Source organism: Hemiscyllium ocellatum, chromosome 5 (assembly GCF_020745735.1).
Source record: "Hemiscyllium ocellatum isolate sHemOce1 chromosome 5, sHemOce1.pat.X.cur, whole genome shotgun sequence".
NCBI lineage: Eukaryota > Metazoa > Chordata > Chondrichthyes > Orectolobiformes > Hemiscylliidae > Hemiscyllium > Hemiscyllium ocellatum.
Window position 1 is genome coordinate 129,270,036 of NC_083405.1, and position 13,523 is coordinate 129,283,558.

Here is a 13,523-nt window from a genome sequence, read left to right on the forward strand (position 1 = left end):
TAAAGGCCAATTTGAGAGGTCAACTTGATAGAGGTATAATAGAGTGGATAACCAGAGACTTTTTTCCCCCAAGGCAGAAATCTATATCATGAGGAGGCATTATGTTAAGGTAATTGGAGGAAGGTTTAGGAGAGATGTCAGAGATGGGTGCATGGAATGCACTGCCAATGGTGGTAGTCGAGTCAGATACATTAGGGACATTTAAGCAACTCTTGGATAGGCACATGGAAGATAGTACAATGAAGGACATGTAAGTTAGTCTGATCTTAGAGTAGGATAGTAGCACAACACTGAAGGCCGAAGGGCCAGCACTGTGCTGAACTGTTCTATGTAATTAGGGATGAGGAATAAACGTTCGCTTTGCCAGTGAATGAGAGAGTTTGGCTACTCTTGACTTACCAAGGCCGTAAAGCAACGATCTGTTTCTTCAACTTCGAACAAGACAAGGTCTTTGATAAAGACAGCGATGGCTCTCAGGATGAAGGACATAAATAAATTCATGTGGATGTAATTCCGTGTACAGTGCAACTTCCTGCAGAAGAAAAATTAACAGTGACGGTGACATAAATGGCCCAAGATTGAGGAGATAATTAAAGAATAACAAAACTCATTACCAGAAGAGGTAATGATGGTAGATAACTGTACTACTGTCAACACATTGATGGATCCTGTTGTCCTCTACCTCTCAATGGTTGAATTGTGGTACTAGCTGATCCAGAACACTTTCTGACCCAGCCGTTGCCATTATCTCATTCTCTCACCCAGGGGCGGCACAGTGGCTCAGTGGTTAGCACTGCTGCCTCACAGCACCAGGGACCTAGGTTCAATTCCTGCCTCAGGCGACTGTGTGTGGAGTTTGCACATTCTTCCTGTGTCTGCATGGGTTTCCTCCGGGTGCTCTGGTTTCCTCCCACAATCCAAAGGCGTACGTGTCAGGTGAATTGGCCATGCTAAACTGCCCATAGTGTTAGGTACAATAGCCAAGGGTAAATATGGGATAGGGGAATGGGTCTGGATGGATTACTCTTCGGAGGGTCGGTGTGGACGTGTTGGGCCAAAGGGCCTGTTTCCACACTGTAGGGAATCTAATCTAAATTAACGCCCCACTGTTTCAATTCCAATCCTCTTAAACTGTGCGTTCTGTAGCCTATTGCCAAAGGTCCACATCCCTTGATCACGTGTAGCATATAAACGGCAATATATCTGAGAAGGGTTTTGCCCAGGGCTGAGGACTTTTAGCAACAAGGCTAAGCAGTCGAAGACCAGTTTGCTGTAAAGGAGGCAGAGCAGAGATTTAAAGAAGTAAATCAAAATTAGGACAGAGGGATGGGGCAGTGGGATGGAGTGGCCCCTTCTAATGCCATGAAGAATCCAATGCAATTTGATATAATTCTGTGTCGGGTGGTAATGATGCTGATTTTCAGGGAGAACTTGGAACAAGCAATATCCCAACAAGTGGCTGTTACACACTGTGCCTCACATCGAGCCAAATGGATTTCCAACTTCCCAAATTCAAAATCTCTGTCTCCAAGTAAAACATGAAAGCCTCGCCCATTTTTCTCAAGAGCAGCGATTGGCTCCCGCGGTTACCAGTCAGAGGATGATGGAGGTGCCCCTGTCTGAAAGCCTCTCATACTCTCATGGTGGACTGGTCATATTCCTGTTCGCTGGGACAGGAGATCTGGATTCAAATCCCAGCTACTCCAGAGGGGTGTCATACCACTCCGAAATATCGCCCCTGGTGGAGGGACCGATTGTCCTCCTGAAGTGATCTCCTCATCTCTACAGTGGATGGGTGACACCCCACCCACATCATTGAATCCACACAACAATTAGTCATGTGGATATTTTACTGGGACACAAGTGATGGTCTAGGCTGTCAGTGTCCTTATTCAAAGTGGTCAGCTCCAAACCTAATGTTTTCCTTTATTTCCCCACTCCCTCTTAGTTACAGACTCAGTCATAGATTTGGCCATAGTCACAGTCCAGTCATAGAAGTAAACCATTCAGTCCATCGAGCCTGGTCCACCATTCAACACTATTGCGTCTGCTCAGACATGACTACCACTGAAGGTGCATGAATTCTAATTTCCTGCACTTGTCCCATATCCTTGAATGTTATGATATTTGAAGTATTCATCCAAATATATTTTAAAAGGTTGTCAAGTTTCCAGCCACCACTACCTTTCCAGGCTATGCTTTCCAGATTCCCACCACCTGCATTTTCCCAAATCCTCTCTGAATTTCCTGCATATTTATACATTGCCCTCTTGCGTTTGGTCCCTCAATGAAGGGAATAGCTGCTCTCTATTCACCCAGTCCATACCCCTCAATCTTAGACATCAATCATGTCTCCCTCAGCCTTCTCTGCTCCAAAGAAAACAATCCAAACCTATCTAAATGTCTTCCTATAGCTCACTTTCTCCATCCCAGGCTACACCCTGGGGGTACTATCTGATCCAGAACACTTTCTGACCCAGATGTCACCATTCTCTCATTCCCCCACCCATTAGTGTCCCACTGTTTCAATTCCAATCCTCTTAAACTGTGCATTCTGCGGACTATTGCCAAAGTTCCACATTCCATTATCATGTGTAGCATATAAATGGCAATATATCTTAGAGAGGCCAAATAACCCCCTCTAGTGCTATCACATCCCTCCTATAGTGTGATGACCAGAACAGCACACAGTACTCCAGTACACCAATGCTTTGTACAACGCCAACATTACCTTCTTGTTCTTATACGCTATGCCACGACTGATGAAAGCAAATGCCCCATATACCTTCTTCGCTATTCTATTCATGTGTTCTGCCAACTTCATTGATCTGTGAATAATTACCCCAAGATCTTTCTGTTCCTCTGAGCTACCCAACATTCTGCCATTTATTAAATATTCCTTCATCTTGTAGTTTCTTCGAAGTTCCTCACCTCGCACCTATCAGGATTAAATACCATCTGACCAACCCATCTATATCTTCCTGAAACCTACAACCAACTTCTTCACTATTAACCACTCTAACAATCTTCACCCTTAGCCAACTGTAGTACCCCTCAGTGCATGCTGAGAATTTCTATTTGTCATCGGAGTGAATGCTGATTCATTAAGTCAGAATCATACAGCGAAAAAATAGACCCTTCGATCCAAACTGTCCATGTTGATCAAGTTTCCCAAACTACACTAGTCCGACTTCCCTGCATTTGGCCCATATCCCTCTAAACCTTTCCGATTCATGTACTTGTCCAAATGTCTTTTAAATGTTGTAACTGTACCTGTATCGACCACTTCCTCTGGCAGTTCATTCCACATATGAACCACTATGTGAAAATGTTGCCAGTCAGGTCCCTTTTAAATCTTTCTCCTCACTGTAAAATTATGCTGTCTGGTTTTGACAGCCCCAATCATAGGGAAAAATCCTTTGCTATTCATCTTATCCATACCCCTCATGATTGGATCAACCTCTATAAAGGTCACCCCTCAACCTCCTACGCTCCAGAGAGAAAAGTCCCAGGCTATCCAGCCTCTCCTTGTAACTAAAATCCTTTAGTCACAGCAACATCCCCGTAAGTCATTTCTGCACCCTTTTTAATTTAATAACATCCTTCCAATATCAGGGTGATCAGATCTGTCCACAGTAGAGGCCTCACCAATGTCCTGTACAACTGCCACATGACATCCCAATTCAATGGTCTGAGCAATGAAGGTAAGTGTGCTAAACACCTCCTTCATTACCCTGTCTATCTATCTGTGACCCCACTTTCTAAGAACTATGTACTTATACCCCAAGGTCTCTGTGTTGAATAACACTCCCTAGGGCCCCACCGTTAACTGTCTAAGTCCTGCCCTTGTTGAGAAATCAAATTTTATTTGTTGCTATTGTTTAGTGGCTGAACAAGGACAGGTTTCAAGATTAAAATTGAAGCCAAGTTTCCCCTTATTCTATCCCCTCATCCCCAGGCGTCATCGGAAAAGAAAGACTTGTATTTACATAGCACCTTGCACCAGCCTGACACATTCCCAAAGTGCTTGCCCAGCCCATCAAATCCTTAATGCTGTTATAGAGACAAACTGCATAGGACAGACCCTTTGGTCTAATCAGGAGAAAGTGAGGACCTGCAGATGCTGGAGATCAGCCAAAAACAATTGTGGTGCTGGAAAAGCACAGCTGGTCAGGCGGCATGCAAGGAGCAGGAGTGTCGAGTCTCCTGCTCCTCGGATGTGCCCGGTGAGCTATATTTTCCAGCATCGCAATTTTTGACTTTGGTCTAATCAGCCCATGCCAAACTAAACTCGTCCTAGCTGCCTGTTCCTGACCCATATCCCTCCAAACCCTTTCCTCTTCATGTCCTTTTCCAAGTGTCTGGTCAAGTAAGAAAGGAAATATCACCTTAAGCAAGAGGAGGAGAAGTAGATCATTCAGTTTTTTGGGCCAAGTCCCCCATTCAATACCATCATGGCTGACCTTCAGCTATAACTCCACTTTGGTATTTCCTCCCCATGCCCCTTGGTTCCTGGAGAGACCAGGAATCTATCTATGTTAGCTTTAAACATCTTCAAATGATGAAGCATACACAAATCTCTGGGGTAGTGAATTTCAGAGGTTCACAACCCCTTGAGTGTAGAAACTCATCTTCAGTCCTAAATGATCAGCCCCATACCCAGAGACAGTGCCCCTCCCTTGACCCTTCCCGATTCCCCAGACAGTAGAAACAATCTCTCAGCATCGACTCTGAGAAGCCCCATCACGATTTCATACGGTTCATACGGCCTCTCATTTTTCTATAACTTTTGAGAATGTAGAGGCAATTTGCTAAGAATCTCATCCCTGGGACAAATTCATTGAGTTGTCTCAGTAATGCATGTATATCTTTTGTTGAATGTGAAAACCAAAACGGCACTTTTCTTTGTATTCACTCATGGGATGTGGCTGTTGCTTGCTGGGCAGCATTTATTGGCCCACAGGGCAGTTAAGAGTCAACCACGTTACTGTAGGTCTGGAGTCACATGTAGACCACACTAGATAAGGATGTCAGTTTCCTTCCCTAAAGAACATTAATGAACCAAATGAGTTTTCTTTCATGGACAACTATTTCTGGGATTTAATCCCAGGAATTTTTATTGCCCCGTCAGCCACAGTGGGATTTGAACTCGGGACCCCACAACACTGAGATCCTTGATTAATGGTCTAGCGGTAAGACCACTCGACCATTGTCTCCCCTTCAGATGTGCTCTCCCCAAAACCCAAATGACTGTAGTAGGACCTCTCTATTCCTGCTAAAGCCTTGCAGACTCAAATTAAGATCACCAAAGGAGGCCATTTGGCCCATCATCTCTGCTATAGCCCTTCAAGTGAATGCCAGTACCTTATGCCAAACTCTTATTTGTCCCCTTGTGATGTCCTACCTGAAAATGCAAAGGATAATTATCGCAGTTGTCAGGGCACAGAGGGACAAACTGTGCCCGATGGTGTAACCAGTCTTCACTGCTTGATAGAAATCCCTCTGTGGGGGTAAGAAAGAGGTATTTAGGTGATTAAGCGGGACTCAGGTTTTGCTGAGCACTTACGCAGAAGATGCTAAGCATAAGCCCCACCTCCCCAAAGTCACCTGGTTCACATTCCACCCTCCTACTAGCAGCTCGAAACACATGTGGCCGAATTATTGATACCTACTAAAAACATAAAGTCCAGAAGGAGGCCATTTGGGCCATCATGTCTTTGCTAGCCCCAAAGTCCCCATACTCCAGCTCTAGCTCTCCAACTATCAGGAGCGTGGAGGAGGGGGGGGGGGGGGCACGGTATTCCAAACACTTACAACCATCATGGGTTTGAGTCGACCATCATTTTAGTTTCCCACTTGCTTCTATCCAAGACAAAACCCTCCTCCAATCGCATCTGTTTCTTTTGCTCAGCTACTGAATGTGGAGTCACTGGCTAGGCCAGCATTTATTGCCCATCCCTAATTGCCCAGAGGGCAGTTGAATCAGCGACACTGCTATGGGTCTGGAGTCACATGTAGGCCAGACCAGGTAAGGACGGGAGATTTCCATCCCTAAGGAGACATTCGTGAACCAGTTCGGTTTTGCCCAACAATGACAATAGATTCATGGCCACCATTAGACCCTTAATTCCATGGTGGGATTTGAACCAGAGTCTCCAGAACATTAGCTGAGTTTCTGGGTTCAAATCCAGCCATGGCAGATGGGGGAATTAGCATTCAATTAAAATTAAGAGTCTACCAATGACTATGAAACCACTATCGATTGTCAGGAGAAGAGATATCTGGACCGCTAAGGACCTTGAGGGAAGGAAACTGCCATCCTCACCTGGTCATAGAGTCATATAGTGCTGAAACAGACCCCAATTCGTCCATGTTGACCAGATATCCTAAATGAATCTGTTCCCATTTACCAGCATTTGCCCCATATCCCCCTAAGCCCTTCCTATTCATATACCCATCCAGATGCCTTTTAAATGTTGCAATTGCACCAGCCCCCACCACTTCCTCTGGCAGCTCATTCCATACATGCACCGCCCTCTGTGGGAAACAGTTTCCCCTTGGGTCCCTTTTAAATCTTTACCCTCTCTCACTTTAAACCTATGCCCTCTAGTTTTGGAGTCCCCTACCCCAGGGAAAAGACCTTGGCTATTCACTCTCTGTGGGCCCCTGTGACTTTATAAACCTCTAATAACCTGGCTTACACGTGACTCCACACCCACAGCAAATGTTAATTTTTAGAAAGATTGGCCACCTTAACATGACCTCATATGCAAAACTCCACCTGGTGTTCCTAGGTGCAGTGGTATTCAGTAACCACAGATAAAACACTCGAGAATGTTTCCACAGTACAATTCTCTTGTCGCTATCACTAAAACAGAGGGAATATTATTCAGGATCACTGAATCATTAACAGCTGTGAGTTTGCCATGGGAGCATTCCAGATAAAAATACTTCCTGGATAAAGAGCTCGGCTGTTCCACGGTGTACCTCACTTATCAGCATATAAAATTTACATAAATTTGACATTTGAGTGTAAATGATTGCTGCCAGTGAGCTGCACAAATGATCGTCACTGCAAAAGATCGCTAAACTTCAGCTGCTAGTACTTTTTAAAAAAAATAACTGTTGTCCTGCGAAAATGTTTTGCTGGTCAGGTAGGATTTCCACAGTTTGTATCCCCCCTCTCCCCGGTTACTGTGAGGAGAATGAGTCCTCAAGATTTTTAGAATGTGCTTCTTAATTTGAGCAGTAGCTAACAGATTGACAGCACGAATTGAGTCAAACAGCACAGAAACAGACATTTCAGTCCAACTCATCCATGCCGATCCTAAATACACCGAATCACATTTGCCAGCATTTGACCCATATCCCCCCGAAAACCTTCCTATTCACATATCAATCCAAATGGCCTTTTAAAATATTGTCATTGTACCAGCCTCCACGACTTCCTCTGGCAGCTCATTCCATATACGTACCATCCTCTGCATGAAAATGTTGCCCCTTATGCCAGTTTTAAATCTTTCCCTTCTCATCTTCAACCTATGCCCTCTAGTTCTGGACTCCCCAACCCCAGGAAAAAGACCTTGTGTATTTACCCTATCCATGCCCCTCATGATTTTGTAAACCTCTGCAGGGTCACCCCTCAGCCTCCAATGCTCCAGGGAAAACAGCCCCAGCCTGTTCAGCCCCTCCCTGTAGCTCAAACCCTGCAACATCTTTATAAATCTTTTCTACACTTTAGTGAAAGATCAGCATAGAAGGTGCCCATTCAGCTCCTGGTTTCTGCTCTGGTTTTCTGAATGAGCTGACAATTTCCTTGCCCAATTAAACCATTTCAAATGCTCATTATTTGAAATAAAAGCGAGGCAATTTTGGATCTTGATTCAGCTGTGATTTGTAACAAGACATCTTGAACCTTATCAATCCTCTACCTTTCTAATTTTTTTTTTCTAACCTCTCCCTTCATTTGGTGATGGCCCTTGAATTTCTATTCTCTTGTCACTCACGGACTGATTAACAGTCTTTTCTTTAAGGAGCAGCCGTTCTTTTTAGCTTCCTTACTAACTTTCGCGATTGTCTCATACTATGTCACCTCATGAAAGGAGAGTGGAGTGTGTGTGTGTGTGTGTGTGCACCTGTTTGGCAGTGGCACAATTTGTTGAGTGCAATAGTCAGGCAAAACGGGCAGCCACCTTAAAGAGGCATTAAGACCCAAGCATTGTTTCATATATCGAGGGACCTATAATGACATCTGAAGAGTTTGACGGAGTTGTGTAATGTGGGCACATGGCTGGTTTCCCTTGGGACTTTCCTGGTGAAGATGCGGCCTACAAAGTGGTCTCCTTCAGTACAATGAGACAATGATGTAGCCTACAGTGGTAGGAGCTGTGTTCTTGTTGGTCAACTACTGGGCCAGAACAGCACCAGCACATCCTCAATCTCCCACCCCAGCAAACCCCTCAACCCACCCCACCTCCGACTACGTTTCCCTCTACCTCTTACCACTCCCCTGCTTCCTGCTGCTGATAGAGCATTAAGCCAGAAGCGTAAAGGTGGAGGTGCGTTAAGATCGGACAGATCGTGGCTAAGATAAAGCTGAAGGCCCAACTTGTGTTCTTAGGGTTCCCTTTAAAAGGGAAGAAGGGAATCTGCCATCCTTACTGCATCTGGCCCTATGTGTGCCTCCATGTAACTATAATCAATGACCAGTGTTGCTGAAATCCCGCGAACATCCCTGAAAGTTGCCACCCAGGTTGATAGGCTGGTCATGAGGGCATATGGTGTGCTGGCATTTATTGGTAGGAGAATTGGGTTTCGGAGCCATGAGGTCATGCTTCAGCTGTACAAGACATGGGTAAGGCCGCACCTGGAGTATTGCGTACAGTTCTGGTCACCGCATTATAGGAAGGACGTGGAAGCTTTGGAAAGGGTTCAGAGGAGATTTACTAGGATGTTGCCTGGTATGGAGGGAAGGTCTTATGAGGAAAGGCTGAAGGACTTGAGGTTTATTTCATTGGAGAGAAGGTTGAGAGGTGACTTAAATTTGAGATGTGTATGATAATCAGAGGGTTAGATAGGTTGGACAGTGAAAGCCTTTTTCCACTGATGGTGAAGGCTAACACTAGGGAACACAGCTTTAAATTGAGAGGTGATAGGCTTAGGACAGATATCAGGGGTAGTTTCTTCACTCAGTAGTAGGAGCGTGGAGCGACTTGCTGTAACAGCAGTAGACTCGCTGACATTAAGGGCATTTAAATGGTCATTGAATATATATATATAGATAATAATGGAACAGTGTAGGTTAGATGGGCATCAGATGAAGTTCACAGGTCAGCGCAACATCGAGGGCCAAAGGGTTTGTACTGCAGTGTAATGTTCTACGATGTGATAGACGGGTCATCACTGGGTGAAGTGAATTTGGGATGGTGGTTCACCATCATGGAGACATAGCTAGCTTCTGATAAGATGCAACCCACCGAGATCACCTCGCATTATTCTGAACTCGAGACAACAGACTCAATGTCTCAGCACAAGCCCATTACACCAGAGACTAGCCTCGAACATCTCCTTTAAACCTTCTCCCCCACGCACCTTAAAAAGGTATGTCCCCTACCATTCGACATTTCTACCCATGGATAAAGATTTCGACCATCCACCCTGTCCATGCTTCTCAGTTTAATCAGGTCACCCCCCACGCCTCCCTACCTCATGCTCTAGTGAAAACAATCCAAGTCGAGAGTGTGGTGCTGGAAAAGCACAGGAGGTCAGGCAGCATCCGAGGAGCAGGAGAATCGATGTTTCGGGCAACAGCTCTTCATCAATAGGCTCATCCTGATGAAGGGCTCTTGCCCGAAATGTCGATTCTCTTGCTCTTCGGATGCTGCTTGACCTGCTGTGCCTTTCCAGCACCACACTCTTGACTCTGATCTCCAGAATCTGCAGTCCTCACTTTCTCCTGAAAACAATCCAAGTTAGTCCAACATCTCCTCAATACACTCCAATCCAGGCAACATCCTGGTCAATCACTTTTGTATCTTGTCCAGAGCCTTCGCGTCCTTCCAAAAGTGTGTGGACCAGCACACAATGCTCCAAATGTGGCCTAACTAAAGTCTGAAACAACTACAACATGACTTGCCAACTTTTATACTCAATTCCCTACCTGTTGAAGGCAAGTGTGCTATATGGCTTCCTTAAACTTTATTCTTCATTTGTGTTGTCACTCTCAGGAAACTGTGCGCTTGCATCCCAAGATCCCTCTGTATACGCAATGTTCCTGAGGGTCCTGCCATTTATGGTTTACTTTCCTCTTGTCTTTGACCTCCCAAAATGCAACACCCCATGCTTGTTCAGATTAAACTCCATCGGTCAGATCTCTGCCCAACCTTCCAACTGACCTACATCCTGCTGTATCCTTTGACAAATTTCCTCATGACCAATTTTCATGCTAACTGCTGACTTACTAATCAGACCACCTACACTTTTCATCCAAATCATAATATATATAAAATCATAAATAATAGAGGTCTCAGCTCTGATCCTTGCGGAATACCACTGGTCACTGACCTCCAATCAGAAAAACACCCTTGTTTTGGTGCCTTATCTACACTGGCATTGGAGGTGGTCCACAGAAGGTTTGATTCTGGGTACGTAGGAACTTTCCTTTGAGGAGAGGTTGAGTCTGTACTGATTAGAGTTTAAAAGAATGAGAGGTGACCTTACCAGAATATACAAATTCTTTGGGGACTTGACAGGGTAGATGTGGTGAGGTTGTTTCTCCTTGTGGGAGAGTCTAGGACCAGAGGGGGCAATCTCAGAAGGACAGTGTCACACATTTAAGACAGAAAGGAGGAATTTCTTCTCTCAGAGGGGACTGAATCGGTGGAATTCTTTACCCCAGAGGGTGTTGAGGTTGGGTCGTTGGGTATATTCAAGGCTCAGACAGATTTTTAAATCAGGAAGGGAATCAAGGTTATGGGGAAAAAGGCAGGAAAGTGCAGTTGAGGATTATCAGATCAGCTATGATCTCATTGAATGGTGGAGTAGACTCAATGGGCTGAATGGCCTGCTTCTGCTCCTATGTCTTATAGTCTTATCTGCAGGATTCTGGAGATAGCATGTATTCTAACCATTCTTGAGGTAAAGAAATTTCACCTGATTTTCCTATTGGATTAGCTCGTGACTATTCTACATTGAAGAATTCCAGTTTTTTCACTCCTCCTGAAGTGAGGGAAACTTTTCTAAATCTACGCCCCCATTAAAATCTTCCATAATTTTAACCTTGCACTCTCATTTCTCGGGAAAACAGTGGAAAGACCCCTCAAATATCATCTCTTGTAAATCTGTTTGGATCCTTCTCTGCTGTTTCTTTATCCTTTTCACAAAACGGAGTCCAAAATGCCAAGGGCGGTTGAATCAAATTAAAACCCAGTCTCACGCGAGTCAATTCGAAAGGATTCCTAGTTTGCAAATTTTTAAAATCAAATTAATTTGATTTGTTAAGTGGAGTGATAGTCCAGGACAGGACCGCCACCAGCCCCCCCCCCACCCCCACCCCCCTTCCCAATGCCCCAAACACCCTTCTTGTTGCCATGGGATACCTGTCCTCTCAGGCTACCATTTGTAATTACTTGGTAAGCTGGGCAATGAAGAGCAGGAACAGGAAGCTGACAAACCTTCTGCACGGTTGGAGTGGTGTTGTTGTTGTATCTACAGGCCAGAAAATAGGGGAGTGAGAGACTGGCCCAACCTTGCGTCGTGCAGTTCCTGCTGACATTGGCTGAAAGGCAAATGTTTTGCATGTTTTTATTATCTTAGGACAGAAACGGAGTTGTGTCACAATAACTCACATTCATATAGCGCCTTCACTGGAGTATGAAAACATCCCCAAGGCACTTCATGGATCAGGAATAAGACAAAAGGATCCGGCCTGGGGACTTGAAGGGAGACATGCATTTACATGGCCTCAGACAGTGCCAATTAATTAACTTCAAATTGTAGAGAGCACAGAGTCACAGTGGTCTACAACACAGAAAAGGGCCTTTGACCCACATTGTCTGTGCCAGTCAAAAATAACCATTATAATCCCATTTTTGCAGCACAGAGCAAGAAGTCTCAAGCAACAATATGATAATGATAACATTTTGGCAACCAATCAGCAGCCTTTTCTCCTGCAGTATAAATTGTTACGATCATTTAAAAATTAGCACTCTTGTACATGTGCGAAATGACAACGTCTGGCATTTCAGCAAGATTGAATGTGATAACAATTGGATAATCTGCCATGATGACAGCAGCTGAAGGACGATATTGGCTGGAGAGTGTTAAAGAGCTCTACTTACACTGTCCTGCCCTTGATAGTTTGAATGACTGGGATTTTTCAGAACAGGCATTGATAAACTTCCCAGTGGCAGCCTCTAAAATGGCCGACACGGTCACAGTCAAGGATGGTGGGACGGTTCTGCTGGACCAATTAGCTTTGCAGCCTCTTTAAGAGGCGGGGCCGCTGTGGAGGCTGAAAGCCGAATGGGGGCTTTAACATACAGTTGGCCACATAGGTGTTCTCTTGGTGGTCGAACAAAATAAATGATAAAATCCATTCACAACAGTGTCTTTCTTTCCGTCTTACTATATAAAATTTTTTTTAAAAAAAAGTGTATAATCATGACTTGGAGGGAGAAAAAACAGAAAATAAAGGGCCCGATTTTGCCCTAAACAAATAATTAAAAAAGGCAAATAGAAAAAGACCTCCATTTTGAGGTGTCCCCAGTGGGGAGGCAGACATTTTCCAGCAGCCCCTCCAATGGCAGTGCCAGTGGAGTATCCAGATGTCATAGCTTACCAGGTCCTTCTATTGCATGCGTCACAATGTCAACTTTCACCAATTTGTGGTTGTCAGCAATCCTTTCTCCTTGACAGAGTCTAAGGGCTTTATTTGGTTGTCAGTAGTGGAGGAAAATTGCTAGTGAGCCTTATTAAGGAGAGGCTTGTTTCTTAAAGACAATGTCGTTGACTTATCAATGTACATTGAGAAGTTAGACACAGGGAGATCAGTGGATGTTGGCCTTCACTCTGGGTTGGTTACCTTTGATGTCCAGGAAAAGTGCAGGCAGGAATGGACAAGGCATCACCACAACCTCCCCGACCTGAGCAGATGGCCAGCACGTGAGGTTGTCCCACATTCCTTGACATCCTGCAAAATAGTAGTACATATCCTCAAAAGTGAATCAAAATGGCTAGGTCTCATACAATGGACCTTAAAAATAACAAAAACAACTATGGATACTGAAAATCATACATAAAGGAGACCGACTATGGCCATTCCCCTCACCATTAAGTATATTGTTTTGGATACCGCTGGTGGGGGGGGGGGGGGGGGGGGGGGGGAATGACCTACCAGAGGAAAGCCATAGTGGTCAGTTCTCTGGCACTGAGCCTGACACTGTGGCCCAGAAGGGAAGGGGGCAGAATGGAAAAGCGCTAGTGGTAGGAGACTATCGTTAGGAGAACTGACAGGAGATTTTGTG

General features: G+C 44.7%; 1 protein-coding gene across 1 annotated transcript in view; it reads right to left on the bottom strand.

Annotated features, from left to right (window-relative positions):
* The window catches only part of LOC132816243 (vasoactive intestinal polypeptide receptor-like), a 62,538-nt gene extending 49,330 nt beyond the window's left edge, over positions 1-13,208 (bottom strand). Inside the window, exons 1-4 of the mRNA XM_060825739.1 lie at positions 13,082-13,208; positions 11,673-11,776; positions 5,405-5,502; positions 400-532 (exon numbers count right to left, since the gene is read on the bottom strand). Coding sequence (XP_060681722.1) covers positions 400-532; positions 5,405-5,502; positions 11,673-11,776; positions 13,082-13,208 — 462 coding nt within the window. The remainder of the gene's footprint in view (positions 1-399; positions 533-5,404; positions 5,503-11,672; positions 11,777-13,081) is intronic.
* Between the last annotated feature and the right edge of the window lie 315 nt (positions 13,209-13,523).